Below are 19,171 nucleotides of genomic sequence, written 5' to 3'. Positions count from 1 at the left end.
GTTTTTTCATTAATTTAAAAGCACTCATTGTTTTGATTAAAATGATAAATTACACCATTGAATAAATGTATTTTTTATTTTGGCCCCTTATGCAACTTCCGTATAGTTATCTATTTTTTGTTCGTAGCTTTCTAACATGTTTTCAAAAAGCAGTTTCCTCAACAAGCAAATTGCTGTATGAAGTAGCCTAATTCATTGCGATATAATTTCTGATGTCACTACAAAAAATAAATGTAGGCCTAATTAAAAAGTAAATGAATAAAAATATATTATAATATAAAAAAATAATGCTTACTTTTGAACTGTGTTTAACAGCACTTTCAATAATCAAACATAAATGGTGACATCTGTGCACCTCTTTCAGTATGTATAGGGTTGAGAAGATAGTGTGGACGCTCTTTCAGTGTTTAATCACTGGCTGATCACTCTCAGTAATTTCTAAGGGAAACAAAGCAGAGCACCGCCTCTTTAACCACAAACCCATGCCAGACAGCATGGCTATCTCTGCACGGAATGCCGGCTATTGGGAACAGGAGTTGTATTCTCTTCTATTTTCGGACTACATAGTGGGCTCTGGATTCTGCTAGAGGACACTTATCTCAGCTTTACCCCTCAAGGTCGACAGCTTCTGAGGCGCCTATTTGCTAAGGAGGATCTGATTGTATCAGTATGAACGTTATGCAGATCTTGTGTGTTATATTGAACATACCACTATGTCTTTCAACTAGTCTGTCAAATGAGGCAGATACATACTCTTTTACACTCACAGAAATGGACTGCACCAAGTTGTAACACAATTAAAACAAATCCTTGTCTCAGAAGTTAGCTATGGGAAGCCCTAAGTTATAGGCACAGACTGATCCCATTCCTTTTAATGCCATATTTCATCCTATCATAACACAGTTTAAGCCTACTCTTAAAAATACCCTGATAGCTCTCTTGACTGGCCCATGTTAAATCTGGTATGCTGTTAATGTGTAAGTAATCATATTATAAATATACATTAAGTAATACAAATATAAATAAACTAAAACTTACCTAGCCTACATATAAAATTTCATATTCTAATAAACTAAAGCCTAAATGTAATTTTATGAGTAAGGTTCTGTCTTGCAAAACCCTAGCCTACATATACAATTATATTTCTATTTACTAACGTGATAAAAAAAACCACTCATATAAAAACAACAAATACATTTGAACTGTTTTGTCAATGAACCGTCCGTCCGATACAATTCCTTCTGACGGAAGTCTCGAGCACTACTGTTGCTATTGTTCCCACAGGTAAACTGTTCTCAGGCTTCGATCAATTTAACTTATAAATAATCTAACTTTATTGTTTACACAAATATTGTTAGAAAAATACAATTTCCCCCACCCCAATCTTGTGTTTTCACTTCCATATGGGGGTTCAGGCCTTAATAAGGGTCAAAACCCTCCAAAGCCGTATTTTTTTTTTTTTTTACTGATATCATTTTTTGCCCATAACATAATTGAAGACTTTAAAGAAATAGAGAGAGGTCGTGCATTTAACCTCTGGACAGCAGCGCATTAATCACAAGCAACAACAATGTTGTTTTAAAAATAACCCCTTACAGTAGGGTTCGTCAAACCTGTTTGCCTTTTGTGATCGCGCAGGGACGGACCGCACGGACGCGCAGCCAATGAGCAACTGAACACACACGGACACATGGGAATATCTGACATATCTCCCCAACTCTGACCTTGAGGGGAACAATAAAAGAGGACCAGGCCACTTCTTCCGAGGCCAACACGTTTAGACATTACTGAGGTCAGTACTCAAATGCATGTGCTTTCCACAGCGCTGTTTGGATAGTGCGCCGTGCCTTGCATGTGACAGTTTTGAAGAATTCGAGGTTTTTGTACACAAATACTCACCATGATTGTGGATTAGAGATTGACTTTTTTCAACACATGCCTATGTGAAACAAAACAAAGAGGAGAAAATCTTTTTTTCTAACAAGTTTCTACGACGTTACAGGTGTTTGAGTGCAGGTCCGGGACCGGAAGCGTTAATCATGTCCCGCTTTATGGAATTGAGGGAATTCGGAGATGCGGCCACATTCCTGCGTAAAACCAACCTGGAACAACTCGCTGCGCAGTCCCATGCGTTTGATGGTACTGTCAGACGTCCTGTTTGTGTCCTATGTGAAAACGATTTTTTTTTTATTGGTGCTGAATCCTATCAAAATTCAAATCCTTAATTTTAAATCCTATCCAATTCTGAAGGAGTTACACATTAAGATGAGCATGTATTGTGCATGTGAAAACGCATAGATATCCTGACATTACACGCAATTTTGTTTATTTTAAATGTAAATAAATGCGATATATATTTATATTATAACCTAAATTATAAATTAATGTAATAATAATATTTATAATAGTATTATGTTTAATTGGTGTTGCATGCATAAGAGGTTTATCTAGTACCATGGTATGTAATGTTACCTGTTTGGCAGTTCAATTAAGAAGTGACAACTACTTCTGTGTGCAGGGAAGAAACGAGTTTATATTCCAGATGAGAATGAAGCCTACATTGAGGTGGAGATCAAAGATACCGATGGAGACAAAGTCATGGTGGAGACCAAAGATGGAATGGTCAGTGAAGCTTAAACTGCCCTTGTTTTTTTTTTTTTCTGTGACCACACAACAAAAAATATTAATCACTATTGTTGTCTAATTTTTCAGTTAGTATATCTACATTCTTATAAGATACAATTTTTGAGAAGAAAATAATTAGATCATAGAAATGAGAAATTCTTGTTTTAAGCAAAAAGCTTATGCTTAAAAATGAGGGGGGAAAATAAATTTAAGTATTTGTTTTAGGTGTTTTCACTAGAGAAAAAAAGATTACATTTTATTGCAGTGTACACCAATGCTGATGATTTTTTGTGCGTATTGTATTTATAGCAAATAGTTAAGTTCAGCAGGCCAATTTGACATGTTTCTACAATTGTCATTCAAGTGAATACATTCATTCTGCAGTGGAAAAAGATAATGTATCACAAGGTGGTGATTAAATTCTTTAATCTAATACTGACAGATGTTAACAGTGAAAGAGGATGACATTCAGCAAATGAATCCCCCGAAGTTTGACATGATTGAAGACATGGCCATGCTTACGCACCTCAATGAGGCCTCTGTTCTTTTCAACCTCAGCCGTCGCTACAGTTTCTGGATGATCTATGTGAGACACGACTTTATCATTTACTGTTTAACAGCTCTCTGTATCTAAAAGAGTTTTAAAAATAACTTGAGAATCAAGTTATCCGTCTCTTTGATGTTCTTCATAGCTTTTGGATCATTTTAGGGTTTCTCAGTCTTCATGCGTGTTCTTTTCTGTCTGTCTACAGACATATTCAGGGCTGTTTTGTGTGACAGTTAACCCGTATAAATGGCTTCCTGTCTATTCTCCTGAAGTGGTTGCAGCGTATAAGGGAAAGCGTCGCTCAGATGTTCCGCCTCACATCTATTCCATAGCAGACAATGCCTACAATGACATGCTAAAAAGTATGGTCTGAAACATATTTTACTTTTGATCTCTATTTCACACAGGCCTTATATGTTGCATTTGTTTTGATTCTGAATAGCACTTTGGTCAGAAGATAATGCATTTCGTTCTTTATTCTTTACCATGTACTCAGTAAACTTTTTTTCCTTGTAGATCGTGAAAACCAGTCAATGCTTATCACGTAAGTAACGTTCCACCACGACATTCTGTTCTAAAACTATTAGGTCAGAATGATCTGAAATCCTATTCCTCATTATTTAATCATGAAGCGGTATAAAAAAAATGGGTTTTTGTCATTTTGAAGAGTTTTCTTTTTTCTTTTTTTAATCTTTCTTCTTGGATTTAATAATGTTTCATGTGTATTTCACATAAATTTTGTCCATGCCTAGCGGAGAATCCGGTGCTGGCAAAACTGTCAACACGAAACGCGTAATTCAGTATTTTGCCATTATAGCTGCTCTTGGTGAAGCAGGGGGCAAAAAAGGAGTAAGGGCAGAAACTTATTTTTGTCATCACCCATCCTTATCCCTTGTTTTTGTCTCCCTGCGAGTCTTACTTTTGTTCCTCTACATTTTGTTTTTGGGGATTTTTAATCACGTCTAAATGTTTATCTATTCCTTTTGGATTCACAGACATCCTTTTAACCGATAAGGAGTTTTGTTACCCAAGTTTTGTTTTCCCGTTCCAGTATGATTTTATAAACCCTTTTATACCACTCTTTACATTGCCCATTCCCCTTTTTGCAATGTCTCTCATTTTGTCTTTTGTTTTTAACATTATAAGCTCCTTTTTCACTTTGTCTTTTTGAAAACAAAAACAAACAAAAAAACCAAACCTGATTTCATCTATCAATCATGACAGATAATATTTAATTTTCATTTCCATTAGTTTGTTCTGTCCTACTCATAGATATAATTTTAGTGTTCGATTATAAACTCACACATTTCTGTTTTCAACGTAAATAGGGTACATTAGAGGATCAGATCATTGAGGCCAACCCAGCTATGGAAGCTTTTGGCAATGCAAAAACCCTGAGGAATGACAACTCATCCCGTTTTGTGAGTAAACATCATAAGATAAACACAACATCTCACTTTACTTCAGTATCGTTCTCCGTTTGACTTTTTTCCCTCTCTTTAACACAGGGTAAATTCATACGAATCCATTTTGCTCCTACAGGGAAACTTGCATCCTCTGACATTGACATCTGTAAGCTGATTTGAAAAATAATACTGTTAATAGATTATATATATTGTTATTCCTTCAAATCCTGTTCCATTTCACATTCTCTTTTGTTTAGATCTTCTGGAAAAATCTAGAGTGATTTTTCAGCAAACTGGAGAGAGAAGCTACCACATCTACTACCAGATCCTCTCGCAAAGGAAACCAGAACTCCTAGGTATTCAGAGGAAACACAGACAGCATGACTACTATTTAAGCTAAATAACTAAGTATCAAGTAAAGGTGTTAAACTGCCTGCAGAATTCCATCCTCAGTGCACTATGTGACTTAAAAACCAAACCTCTTTCGTGTGTTAAACAGACATGCTGCTGGTGTCATCAAATCCCTTTGACTACCACTTCTGCTCGCAGGGTGTTATAACTGTTGACCACATGGACGATGGAGATGAGTTGCTTGCAACTGATGTAAGTACTTGTATGATGGAGATCACGGCAAAGAGATACCTAGATGTTAATTATTTCACATAAACACAGAATGACCACTCACCTATATTGCAACTTGCTTACCTTCCTCTCTAGCATGCAATGGACACCCTTGGTTTCACTCCTGAGGAGAAGTATGGCTGTTACAAGATAGTCGGTGCCATCATGCACTTTGGCAACATGAAGTTCAAAGTGCGGCAGAGAGAGGAGCAAGCAGAGGCAGATGGCACTGAAAGTAAGAGTGATTCTGTCATAAGCAAGGCCAACGTCTCAGTCAGCATCTTGGTTTGGCTAAGCGCTGTGATTTTGTTACTCAGGTGCAGACAAAGCCTCCTATCTCATGGGGATCAGTTCAGCTGACCTCATAAAAGGACTGCTTCACCCTAGAGTGAAAGTGGGCAATGAGTACATTGTCAAAGGACAGACAGTTGAACAGGTCAGTTTGGTCGATGAATTAGTATCCCTGCTGTTTAATTTCACCAAGCAGTGAGAGTATTTGTGCTTTTGTGTCATGACAGGTGACCTATGCTGTTGGTGCTTTGGCCAAAGCTACATATGACCGCATGTTTAAATGGCTGGTGAGCAGAATCAATAAAACCCTATACACGGCCATCCCCCGTCAGTTCTTCATAGGAGTGCTGGACATAGCAGGCTTTGAGATCTTTGAGGCAAGTCAGTTTGTATATTTGTAAATTGCTTGTATATTGTTTTGCATCACTCCTTACCACTGTCTGCACATCAGATGTGGATCTTAAAGATACAAGATACAAAATTAGGGTTGAGTAAAAATCTGGATTTTTGATTTTTGTCACTATTTTGATTCGTAAAAGCTCTTTTTTTACCCTGTGGAAGTGGTTCCTGCACCACTTTTCAGTGATTCATTGACTCTTATGTACTGGTTCTTGGTAGTGAATCAAAAATATGCAATGCATACAATGTAGTCCAATTCACAAACAAATGACTGTACTTGATGTACTTGAAAAGCTACTTATAGTCAGTAGAATTTCTGTTGGAAACCATCAAATTAAAGTGTTAGCAAAAATTAAGCAGACAGTCTACTAATATTCTAATGACTTGTAGCTGACATGAAGTTGCAAAGTTACTTATAGTTAGTAGAATGAATGTCTAAAGTGGACTATAACATGAAATCACAATCAGACTGAATCTTGAACTTATTTAGAACTGATTCAGGAAATGTACATTGATACCCACCCATATACATTATTCAGTACGCATTGTACCATATTTGAAAAACTCTTTCTCTTCCGTTTCTCTGAACAGTTCAACAACTTTGAGCAAATGTGCATCAACTTCACCAATGAGAAACTGCAACAGTTTTTCAACCATCACATGTTCATCCTAGAGCAGGAGGAGTACAAGACAGAGGGCATAGAGTGGACTTTCATAGACTTTGGATTAGACCTGCAAGCCTGCATTGACCTCATTGAGAAGGTTGATATAGAATTGCATACAACTCTTTGAAAGCATGTGTATGTTTGTATAAGATAATACTAAGCAACTGTAGCTGTTACATCCTTCTTGTGTTGTTTGCAGCCGATGGGCATAATGTCTATTCTGGAGGAGGAGTGCATGTTCCCTAAAGCCACAGAGAGCAGCTTCAAAGCTAAACTCTACGATAATCACCTTGGCAAGTCTCCCAACTTCCTGAAGCCGAGGCCAGACAAAAAACGCAAATATGACACTCACTTTGAGCTGGTGCACTACGCTGGAGTGGTGAGTGAAAATAACATCATATTCACAGACATATTTACCATAGCATACAATAATAGACTCTTTATAAGCCGCATAACCAGAGCCTTTGGAATTTGTTAAGCAATTTACAGTATGCAATGCCGCCATAGAATGGCACCATTTAAGTAACAGGGATTGTCTGGAGCAAGCTGAGGTTAAGTGCCTTGCTTAATGGCACAATGGTGATAGCTCAAGAGTGGCAACGGATAAATCACTATAATTAACTTAACATATAATATAAAATCACATGCATGCATGTTGTCAGGTGCCGTACAACATCAATGGATGGCTTGACAAAAACAGAGATCCTCTAAATGAAACAGTGGTGGGAATCTTCCAGAGATCATCCAACAAGTTAATGGCAATCCTCTTCGAGAACTTCATCAGCTTAGATTCAGGTGTATATTAATACAACTGATATTAAAAAATGATTCCACTAAGCCAGATTGTACTGAGGTGTTTTACACGTATTGTTACAGGTACAGAAGCAAAGCCAGGGGGCAGAGAGAAGAGGAAGAAAGGTGCTTCATTCCAAACAGTGTCCCAGCTGCATAAGGTGGGTAAGAGTGAGGAGATACGGAGGAGAGATTATGTATTTTCTATAGGTATACTGTGTGATATCAAATGACGTTATAATATCTAAATGCACCAGAAAAGCAACTTTTCACTTCTTTAAAAATCTGCAAATGTTAGATATTGGAAATGGTGTTGGAAAGTGAGCCAGTTAAGACTTGCAGTGATGTTTAGGTAATCTGACCCATGAACATCACTTTAAGTCTGTGCTGGCTCAGCTTTCACCAGCTGCAGATGCAAATACGCAGGTAAGATCTGACCCAGTAGATACAAGTATGGCGACTGTGAGCTGATTTAAAATTTGTTTAAATCTTAACATGTTGCATAATGACCTTTCCTTCTATATCACTCTAGGAGAATCTAAACAAGTTAATGGCTAATTTGAGAAGCACTCAGCCTCATTTTGTGCGCTGCATTATCCCCAATGAGTCAAAGACCCCAGGTACAAAAAATTCAGTGTTGAGGATAAAACCATTTGTTATGCTACAAGATCTCCATAAACCAACCTTAAACACACCATCAGTCTTCAGTTTCTGTTCTTGTTTCTGATAGGGATGATGGAGCCATTTTTGGTCCTGCACCAGCTTCGCTGCAATGGTGTTCTTGAAGGAATCCGCATTTGCAGGAAGGGATTTCCCAACCGGATTCTCTATGTAGAGTTCAAACAGCGGTGAGTTTTTCTTCATAGGTCACACTTGTAATTAGGGGCACAAGAGACTCTGGATAATGCTGGAATGACAGGAAGATTATTTTAGTGCATGGTAATTAAATGAACATTTAACACAGGTAATGCATTCTGGGGATGTAGTGTAGAGTATAATATCGATCTATCTATCCATCTCTTTGATTTTCACTACTTTAATTCTACTTTCTTGTATTAAAATATAACAATTTAAAAGCCATTCTCAAGTCAATTTTGAATGGTGCACAACCCAAATAGAAAGATCTTGTATAAGATGAATAAAGATATTTAACTAAACCGTCATGATTTTACCAGCTACCGTATCCTGAACCCTTTGGCCATCCCAGAGGACACGTATGTGGACAGCAGGAAATCTGTAGAAAAGTTGCTTGGGTCTCTGGATATCGACCACACACAGTACAAGTTTGGCCACAGCAAGGTTCATGAAATTGTTCTCTTTCACTCCTATCATGCCCACTACTGTATTTTCAGTTACTTAAAAATCCCAGGCTACACTGACCTGTGAATCTGTCCTCCTTCAGGTTTTCTTTAAGGCGGGACTTCTTGGCCAGCTGGAGGACATGAGAGACGAGCGTCTGTCTAAGATCCTCACCTTGCTGCAGGCCTTCTGCAGGGGAAAACTCATGCAAATGGAGCGCAGAAGGATGATGAAAGAGAAGTATGTGCTATTTGGATGTCCAAACCATGACAATAGTCATAAAGCATCTAAATAGCCAAACGCAAATAGTTTTGCTGTTACTCGCTGACTGAAGAAGGTGTCAGATTGCAGATATCGCATCCTTAAGCCCTTTCTAAGCATGTCGATAAACTGTTGAGAGTGTGTGTAGGCCTATGAGCCTGTAAATCTATGGGAGGAATGTCTGAAGTGTATGCGGACTATGTTGTGGCGTGTGTCTGGCGTGTGTCCGTTTGTTTTTTGTGTGTGTGTGGTCACTACAGAAAAAGCCAGTTAAACCCCCTCCACCCAAAATGGCATTTACAAAAGCAGGTGTGGAGGTGGGTCATATATCCCGCAAACGGCGCACATACCAGTTGTTGACGGTTCCTTACCAGAGTGCCCCCTCCGATCTTTAATATAAATAACCTTCTTTTGTCCAGAATGGATATGGCTGGGAGCAGGCTGAAAACTGCTGAAACGCCATCCCAGGTGACAGGACATTAAGTCCTCTTGTTTCTTCAGAAGGGTTCAGCTTTAGATAATCAACAACCTCTGCCTGACCTTTGACTGTTCCTGATTGTGTTGCCGCTTCAGCAATGCGGAATTGATTTACTCTTTAGGCATGCTCAGTATCACAGTGGGATTACTGATTTAGAACACACGAAACAATGGCGTGTGGCAGCCTGGCCCTATTTGGTGCTAGACATACTGAGCTAATTTAGAACAACAGGGGCAGGGAGTTTGAGGTGCTGGCTACAAAATGGATACGGGTTCTTTTATCCTTGGACACAAGGAGTTTTGAGAGAGTGTAAAAGGCTTATCTTGATCCTCTTACAGTATGTATTAAAGATGTCCTGAGCCGATCTGAAGGATCGTTATTGGGGCCGATTAAGCATTTTTTCTTTTTTATTGATCGGTATCGGCTATCCTAAGCCTGATCCTTAATTTTACATCAGTTGTCACGCTGGTGACGTGCAGTTGGTGGCGGTATGGACCTTCAAGTGGGTTTGCCAACCGTCATTAAAAGGAAAAGAATACGCTCAAATGTGCGTGATATATATATATATATTTATTTATTTATATATATACAAAATTACTCTTGTAATTGTTACATTGGAGTTACTCTAGTGATAGATGCATGCCCCTTTTATTTTTTTACATTTGAGCCCCTGCCCCTGAGAAACTCTCTGCACAGATTTGAGTGTACTTGAAGTGTGCACCAAGCACTAGGAAATTACAAGTATAGGATCTGGACATGCTATCTGCAGATACTCAATATTCATTGACTCGGATCGGTTTGGGGGCACAAAAATCGTGATTGGGAAATGCCTAATATGTGTCTTATACTGAAACTTTGTAATGTATTTACCCAATGTTTTGTGTATTCCAAAATATTTCCTAGACAACTCAAATTTTTCATGGATCTATTTATTTAAAAATATATATGTTTAACATGCAAGTCATACACACATTGACTTGAATACAGCACCTCTACGATGAAAATTAGGGGACATAAAATTCCCTTTCATTTTTTTAGCTTAAAGTAAAAAATACCAGGGTGGTAAAACTCTCCTGATATCAAGAAAATGAAGGAAAAAAGCTTCATTCTAAAAACAGTAAATACTTTTTGAAGAAAGGGTTGTGATGCACCCAACATGCAGGTTAAAAGTTATAAGTGCACCCAACATACAGGTAAAAAAGTTAAAAGTAATTTTATTGATTAGTAATTAATTTGTTTATTTTTTACCTTGAAATAATCTGTATATAATGATTAAGATGTCCACTCACATGTTGATGTAAGGAAGATTTGATATATTTTACTTTATGATTAAACAAGATGACATTTTTGGGATCAGTATATTTAAACTTTTTTTTTTTTAATGGTATAAAAGTTTTTAGAACCATATGAAACCAACTTAAATATAAAGAGTACATTTCTGAGAACTTGGCATATGTGTTTAAACCCCCCATTTTTCCTTTTCTTTATCGTGGATAGTCGTATACAGTATGTCATTGATCGACCATCTGATTATCTTCACTCAGGGAAGCTCTGATGGTGATTCAGTGGAACATCCGTGCCTTTTACGCAGTCAAGAACTGGCCATGGATGTGTCTGTTCTTCAAGATCAAACCCCTGCTGAGGAGCGCAGCTACAGAGAAGGAGCTGGCTACACTGAAGGAGGAGTTCCAGAAGCTAAAGGAGGCTCTTGAGAGGTCTGAGCTGAAGAGGAAGGAGTTTGAGGAGAAACAGATCTCTTTGGTGCAAGAGAAAAATGACCTCTCCTTACAACTTCAAGCGGTGAGTGCAAGAGTGGATCACACCAATGAAACAAGAAGTAATGATTCAGAATCGCATAGTTAATAGCAATCATATTTTACTTGCTTTTATGCATCAAACACTAGTCAAAGGAAAGATGGAAAGAATTTATTTTTACATTCTGACCTCAGGAGCAGGATAATCTGACTGATGCTGAAGACCGCTGTAACCTGCTGATCAAGGCTAAGATCCAGATGGAGGGGAAAATTAAGGAGCTGATGGAGAGGCTTGAAGATGAAGAGGAGGTTAATGCCACCATCCTGGCCAAGAAACGCAAACTTGAGGATGAGTGCATTGAGCTGAAAAAAGACCTGGATGACCTGGAAATTACTTTGGCCAAGGTGGAGAAGGAAAAACATGCCACTGAGAATAAGGTAACACTGATATGTTCATGGATGGGGCATTGTGGTCTACTTTAGTTCCTCTAATGCACTGATTAACTAGTTATCTCTGGTTGACTCAGGTGAAAAACTTGGTGGAGGAAATGGCTGCATTGGATGAATCCATCCTGAGGCTGACTAAAGAGAAGAAAGCCCTCCAGGATGCACATCAGCAGGCTCTGGAAGACCTGCAGACTGAGGAGAACAAAGTGAACATGCTTTCCAAGGCCAAGATCAAACTTGAGCAGCAGGTGGATGATGTGAGTATAAAGTGGGCTCAGTAAAACCCTATGAGACAAAATTCAGAGTCTGTAGCAATCCGAAACTCCTTATTCACAGCACAGTGGAAATGAAAAGCTTATTAGCCTAAACGACAGTGTAACCTAGAACAATGGTTGAGTAATACATTTCTTAGATTTCATTGTTTATTATTATTTGTTAACTGGAACAGTTAGAGGGCTCTTTGGAGCAAGAGAAGAAAGTGCGTATGGATCTGGAGCGAGTGAAGCGAAAGCTTGAGGGTGATCTGAAGCTTTCCATGGAGTCATCCATGGATTTGGAGAACAACAAACAGCAGCTAGAGGACAGACTAAAGAAGTGAGATTTTATATGCATTACACAGTCGTTGTCGTGTTAAATGGAAGTACTGTGCTGTAAGATTACGTTCCCTAAAGAAATCTGTACTTGGTCTTATCTGTAGGAAAGACCTCGAAATGGTTCAGATAGGTGCAAAGATTGAAGAGGAGCAAGCCTTGGTTATTCAACTACAGAAGAAAATAAAAGAATTACAGGTAAAGTCATTATTTGGCTACTGACCGAACATTACGTGTTTGCATAATGAGTTATTAATCTAACAGTATTATGGTAAACTGTTTACAGACCCGTATAGAAGAGCTTGAGGAGGAACTTGAGGCTGAAAGAGCAGCTCGATTAAAGTCGGACAAACAACGCAGTGATGTTTCAAGGGAACTGGAAGAGCTGAGTGAACGTCTGGAGGAAGCAGGAGGTGCTACCGCTGCCCAGATCGAGATGAACAAGAAGCGAGAGGCTGACTTTTTAAAGATGCGAAGAGATCTGGAAGAAGCCTCTCTGCATCATGAAACCACCATGGCCATGCTACGGAGAAAGCATGCGGACACTGTGGCTGAGATGGGGGAGCAACTGGACAACCTGCAGAGGGTCAAACAGAGGCTGGAAAAGGAAAAGGCAGAAGCCAGAATGGAGTCTGAAGATTTGGCGTCTAACCTTGAACATCTCTCCAGAGCCAAAGTAAAACATCTCAATGTGCTTAACATGGTTTCTGAGATTCATAATGGCATTATGTTACTATTCATAGAGTTTATGGTTAAAACAAATAGAGTCAACATGAATTGGGTTGAAAAATACATATATATTATATATATACAGTACTGTGGTAGATTTTTCCCTAACGTACCTGACTCCTAATTCTACCTGGGTCCCGTCTACAATCGACGTCCCCGAACGTCTACAGTCAACGTTTAGTCTCTCCCCTAACTAACTTGCTTCCCAAACTGACTTCAGCAAATGTCCTATAAATGCTTTAATCACGGCCGGGAGAGTTCTCAGAGCAGTTCTTCAGAGAATCTCACCCAAGAAGAAGAATACATCACGTCCGGAGGATCTCGGACACATTTCAGAGAGAATCCCACCAGTTAACATGAATACAACAGTTTTTATAGAAAAGGAGAATGGGCGAAAATGACGTGAAACATTACATAATTTCCCCACAATTTGATTGGTTCTTCATAGACAAGCCCTCTTGTTACTTCTTTAATCACAAGGTTTCAAGTTTAGACATCTGTCTAGTTTCATGTCCCATTTTTATTATTTTTACACTCTCACAAAGTTTTCGACTAGTTTCGAACAGTACATTTTGTTCAAATGTTAGAATGTTAGGTGGTCTAAGGAAGTAAGGTTAGATGTTAGAGTTATGATTAGTTTGATATACAGTTCACTATTTTATTCATTAAAAAATCAATTAACCATTAACAAAGAGACTGATGTTTGCAGGCCACAACAGAGAAAATGTGCAGGCTGTACGAGGACCAGCTGAACGAGTCTAAAACCAAGGTGGAGGAACTCCAGAGGCAGCTAATGGATGTCACCTCTCAAAAAGCACGGGCTCAGACAGAAAGTGGTCAGTGTCCTACACTTTGAAAAGGAATAAGGAGCTGGAAATATATTATACATTATGATTGGAAGTCTCCTATAGAAAATATGATTCACATTTTTTCTTAGAAACAAGTGCTAACACAGAGATCAAATCATTTAAGAACAAAGTACCTGGCACTTGGTAAAGTACCAACGGATGTTCCCTCTTTTCACTCTTACAATTATCAGCCGAGGTCAGCCGCAGACTGGAAGAGAGAGAGGTTCTGGTCATGCAACTGCAGCGAACAAAGAGTGGTCTCACCCAGACCATGGAGGAGATGAAGAAACAGCTAGAAGAAGAATGCAAAGTGAGCCTGATTTTTAGATACATTGGATGAATTGTGCCATAACTATTATGGCCATCACGGGATTTTTTTTAAATTTTAAATTATATTAAAATAGAAAATATTTATTTTAAACAAACTATTTCACAATATTACTGTTTTTACTGTATTTGATCAAATAAATGCAGCTTTGGAGAGCATAAGAGACTTATGCTCTCCAAACGTTTCACTGGTAGTGTTTATATATTCATCTCAAGTGAATCACATTTAATATTATATTTGTTTGTGTCCTTGTACCAGGCAAAGAACAGTTTAGCTCATGCGGTACAGTCATCCAGGCATGATTGTGAGCTCTTGAGAGAGCAGTTTGAGGAGGAGCAGGAGGCCAAATCCGAGTTGCAGCGTGCTCTGTCTAAAGCCAATGCGGAGATTGCACAGTGGAGGACAAAGTATGAGACAGATGCCATTCAGAGGACCGATGAACTAGAGGATGCCAAGTAAGAGACCACTCTGTCATCAGCCATGTAACATAGGGTCTTGTTCACTTATCAAAAAGAATGACTGTTTTATTTAAAAAGCTGATTTATCTTCAGGAAGAAGCTGGTTGCACGGCTCCAGAGTTCTGAGGAGGCAGTGGAAGCTTCCAATGCCAAATGTGCCTCGCTGGAAAAGACCAAGCACCGTCTGCAGACTGAGATTGAGGACTTAATGGTTGACCTGGAACGCTCTAATGCTGTGGCTGTTGCACTGGACAAAAAGCAACGCAATTTTGATAAGGTCAGGACAAAAAAGTACATTTAAATATTTCATTTAACCAGAAGTACAGATAGGCATTGTTCTTATTCATTTTCTACTACCACCTATTTTTATTTTTATTATTATTATGTCCAGGTGCTGTCTGAGTGGAGGCAGAAGTTTGAGGAGACACAGGCCGAGCTGGAAGGCTCTCAGAAAGAGTCCCGCTGTCTCAGCACAGAGCTCTTTAAACTCAAAAACTCCTATGAAGAAGCCCTTGACCAGCTGGAGACGATCAAAAGGGAGAACAAGAACCTGCAGGGTACATAGACTTTAGGAAAGAATATATCTGTGAAATTGCATACATATATTAATCAAGAGAGGTTATATTTTGGTCCAGAATGTTTTTCTAAATGAGCCTTACCTGACCTTTGTTTTCCAGAGGAAATCACTGACTTAACTGATCAGATTAGTCAAGGCAACAAGACTATCCATGAACTTGAACAGATGAAGAAGGTTTTGGACCATGAGAAGAGTAACTTTCAAGCAGCACTGGAGGAGGCTGAGGTGATGAATATTACCTGAGATGCCAGACTATGCTCACCAACAGACATTTATAATTATGTACTTGGGTGAAAAGCTGATGTGTTGCTAACCCTGTGTGACTCAGGGCACTCTGGAGCACGAGGAGAGTAAAACCGTACGTATCCAGCTGGAACTCAGCCAGGCCAGGACTGAGGTTGAAAAGAAACTTGCAGAGAGGGATGAAGAGATTGACAATCTCCGGTAAGGGACTCTTTTATATATATATATATATATATTTAAAAAAAACTATTAAAATATCACTATATAATTAAAACACGTGATTATTTACCTATGCAGTCGAAACCATCAGCGGACTCTGGACACCATGCAGACCACTCTGGAAGCAGAAACCAGGGCCCGTAATGAGGCAATCAGGGTGAAGAAAAAGATGGAAGGAGATATGAATGAGATGGAGATCCATCTGAACCACGCAAACAGACAGGCTGTGGAGTCTCAAAAAATGGTGCGCAACCTACAGCTTCAAATCAAGGTGAGACGGGAGGGCTGGTTGTAGCAATTTGCAGATTTAAAAAGACAATTAACTATTTAGAAACAGAGTAATCTTTAACTACAACTTTAAATAATCTCTAGGGATGCACAAATTTGGGTTTTTTCTATCATATTCGTTGATATTGTATAATTGATTGTGCTCAATTCCCTATTTTTACATTTGGATTACCTTACATTAATCTTTAAAGCTTTAATACTTTAATAAAACTGTTAAATGTAATCTTTAGCAAATCTCAAAAGGAATATTCATTTTCATAATGTTGCGATGCCTGAAGCATTTAGTTTTTGAAGTTTTATTTTTAATTTAATATCAGGCTTAACATAAAAATAATAACCAGCTAATCTGTTTTGGCCAGAATCTTTATATCGGTGCATCCCTTCTAAACTGTATAACATACATTTAAGTGTGTAAAAATTCAAATGTCAACTGCAATTGTTGTGTCTTCTCAGGAACTGCAAGTAGAGTTAGATGAGTACGTACATCAGTGTGAGGACCTAAAGGAGCAAGTAGCAGTCACAGAAAGGAGAAACACCCTGCTAACTGCAGAGTTGGAGGAGTTGCGTGCAATGGTGGAACAAACAGACCGCATGCGTAAAGTCGCTGAGCACGAGCTTCTGGAGTCCAGTGAGAGAGTGAACCTGCTGCATGCTCAGGTATGATAAATGAATGAAACAAATGATCAATAATCAAACGTCATGATCTCACCTCACAATCCACCGATCTCTACAGAACACGGTAGTGTTGAACCACAAGAAGAAGCTCGAGGGGGATCTATCCATGCTATCTGGGGAAGTGGACGATGCTCTGCAGGAGTGTCGCAGTGCCGAAGAGAAGGCGAAGAAGGCCATAACTGATGTGAGTTGCTACTGTCTGCAGTATGACTAAGTTTTGCATGGGCAGAAAATGTCAAAATTGTATCTAATTTTTCTGATTACAACAATAAAGCACAACTCTGAAACACTTGTTTTGAGTGTGCTGTTTTAGATTGTAACTTGTAACCAAACATATCCATCATTAGGCAGCCATGATGGCGGAGGAGCTGAAGAAGGAGCAGGACACCAGCAGTCACCTGGAGAGGATGAAGAGGAACATGGAGCAGACCATCAAAGACCTGCAGATGCGTCTGGATGAGGCTGAGCAGATTGCTCTCAAGGGAGGAAAGAAACAGATTCAGAAAATGGAAATTCGGGTGAGCAGGAAAACCCGAACCCAAAGTCCATTTGGTCCAGACATGAATATAACATATTTTATGGACTAATCTGTATCTGTGGGAACATTTCAATCATCAGGTGCGGGAGCTAGAGGGAGAGCTGGAGTGTGAGCAGAAGAGGAGTGGAGAGTTCCAAAAGGGATTGCGAAAATATGAGAGGAGGATTAAAGAGCTCACTTACCAGGTATTACTCACGGAGACGTGACGCAACAGAGAAACAGTGTGCCTCGTCATCTCCAGCACATCTAAAAGACTTTGTGTTCTCTGTGCAGACAGAGGAAGACAGGAAAACTCTCCTGAGGATGCAAGACCTGATTGACAAATTACAGGCGAAAGTAAAGAGCTTCAAGAGACAAGCCGAGGATGTCGTACGTATTTTCCATTCCCTTGCGATATCAACTCAGTAATTCATTCTTTCATTACATAAGAATATGGTACAGTAACACATTTTTTTTTTACTTTGTTCATCATGTGACCTGTCAAACAATTTTTAAAGATTACAGAGCATTGTATCTCGTTGTTGTATGGCAGGAGGAGCAGGTCAACTCCAATATGACTCGGTTCAAGAAGATCCAGAATGAGCTGGATGAGGCCGAGGAGAGGGCAGACATGGCCGAATCTCAGGTCAACAAGCTGCGTGTGCGCACTCGAGAGACTCATGTTGTCAAGGTAACACAGTAAACTGATCTCAGATACTTGTATAGATAGATCACCCAAAAATTAAACTTATGTCAATGAATTGCCACAACAAAACTGAACCCAATTAGAAAAGAAAAAAAACGGATATTTCAAAATATCCTCTTTTATGTTCCATAGAAGAGAGAAAGTCCTACAAAGTCATCTGAAAATGACAGAATTTTAATTTTCGGGTGAACTGGCCCTTTAAGAGTGATTAAATGGAAGAAAAAGAAACCAATAAAACTGAGTCATAACAAACATATGGTACCTTTTTGTTCACAGATTGTGGAGTGAAGATGATTAAAGCAGATGATTTTTAAGAGTCATGTAGCTTGTGACAAGTACCTTTCCTTTCTTTTTTGCTCTTTGTAATATGCTGCAAGGCACAGAGGTTTTGGAAATGTTTAATGCTTACTGAAAAAGTCAACTAAAACTGTTTTTGTTTTTTTTCGTTGCAATTGCAGCCTGCAAAGATAAAATGCAGATTTTCAGATATCAAACACTAGTCTTGGAAAGTTTTTTTTTTTAAGCGGTCTACATCCTTCTTGAAAGAGGCTCAGGCTGCAGAGCTCATAATTTGCAGTGTTTTGGAAAATCACAGTGTCATTACAGTCCAGCTGAAGAACAGCCCAGGAAGACAGTTGTGTTCCCTTCTGATTTTAAACTGGACTGAGTTGAAGTCCACAGTGTATTTGAAAAGCTATTTGGACATGATAAATAAACAGCGCCTAAATGGAAATGTTTGCATGATCATGTCAAGTTGCACAGAAATTAATTTGGAATAAAAATTTGAAGAATGCGTTGCTCTTGTTTTTCTGGTCTAACTCAACCTGCATCAACAAATAATATGCCAAACCCATGCTTTCAATTTCAACAAAGTGGGATTATTGATCACTTTATGTTCTTTCTAGGGATGCAAACTGAAAGGGTGAAAGTTGAGTCTCACAGTTGGTCTCCTAGAATTTTTTCGTAGCTTATAATGAAAAGGGGAATCTCTCTGAAGATCAAAAGATCAAAATTTTTCCATAGCTCCTCATGCTGATCACCCAGTATGACTCGGCTACCAAAAACTGTATGAAGGAAAACCAGCAAAACAGTCCAGACTAACCAGACTGGAGATTAGTTCATCTGTGTAAGGCAAGACACTACAGGCAAAAACTGTTTTTTTCATGCACTGGTCAACATTCAAAATACACTTTTAAGTGTTTATTTTATTGTACTTTATCTATTTGCAGATTGTAATTGCAATACATTATCTTTTCAATGAAGTCTCCGCTTGAGTAGCATTTACACCAAACTTTAGTTTTATTCCTATACATATTCCAATGGGTTTGAACGAAGGGTTTGTTCACATATCATTTGCCTGATTTATACAACATTTCATTCTTAATAAAAAAAAAAATGTTCTAGCTTT

The 19,171-nt window shown here is 38.7% G+C and overlaps 1 protein-coding gene across 2 annotated transcripts; it reads left to right on the top strand.

Moving 5' to 3' along the window:
- The first annotated feature begins 1,825 nt into the window (after positions 1 to 1,825).
- myh7bb (myosin, heavy chain 7B, cardiac muscle, beta b) lies at positions 1,826 to 18,556 on the top strand. 2 transcript variants are annotated; one of them, XM_056246416.1, is made up of 42 exons: positions 1,826 to 2,139; positions 2,519 to 2,622; positions 3,068 to 3,211; positions 3,378 to 3,534; positions 3,689 to 3,716; positions 3,925 to 4,021; positions 4,501 to 4,593; positions 4,681 to 4,744; positions 4,836 to 4,934; positions 5,078 to 5,181; positions 5,296 to 5,434; positions 5,517 to 5,635; positions 5,718 to 5,867; positions 6,481 to 6,651; positions 6,754 to 6,933; positions 7,217 to 7,349; positions 7,431 to 7,507; positions 7,879 to 7,966; positions 8,077 to 8,194; positions 8,522 to 8,645; positions 8,749 to 8,885; positions 10,929 to 11,184; positions 11,334 to 11,576; positions 11,666 to 11,842; positions 12,034 to 12,179; positions 12,283 to 12,373; positions 12,462 to 12,851; positions 13,614 to 13,740; positions 13,944 to 14,062; positions 14,339 to 14,535; positions 14,632 to 14,815; positions 14,930 to 15,095; positions 15,216 to 15,340; positions 15,444 to 15,559; positions 15,656 to 15,848; positions 16,319 to 16,522; positions 16,599 to 16,724; positions 16,888 to 17,058; positions 17,159 to 17,263; positions 17,352 to 17,447; positions 17,611 to 17,748; positions 18,040 to 18,556. In XM_056246416.1, exons 1-42 carry the CDS (start codon positions 2,040 to 2,042, stop codon positions 18,049 to 18,051), a joined length of 5,808 nt encoding a protein of 1,935 aa, XP_056102391.1. In that variant the 5' UTR covers positions 1,826 to 2,039; the 3' UTR covers positions 18,052 to 18,556. The 2 variants fall into 2 exon arrangements, with proteins under 2 accessions (XP_056102391.1, XP_056102392.1); XM_056246417.1 differs by lacking the exons at positions 1,826 to 2,139; positions 2,519 to 2,622; positions 3,068 to 3,211; positions 3,925 to 4,021 and having other exon boundaries at positions 3,464 to 3,534.
- The last annotated feature ends 615 nt before the right edge of the window (positions 18,557 to 19,171 follow it).

The sequence above is a fragment of the Rhinichthys klamathensis genome, unplaced genomic scaffold (genome assembly GCF_029890125.1).
Source record: "Rhinichthys klamathensis goyatoka isolate OS25496 unplaced genomic scaffold, OSU_Roscu_1.1 h1tg000037l_1, whole genome shotgun sequence".
Classification (NCBI taxonomy): domain Eukaryota; kingdom Metazoa; phylum Chordata; class Actinopteri; order Cypriniformes; family Leuciscidae; genus Rhinichthys; species Rhinichthys klamathensis.
The sequence above is the reverse complement of the archived record's forward strand: the minus strand, read 5'-3'. Positions and strand labels throughout refer to the sequence as shown.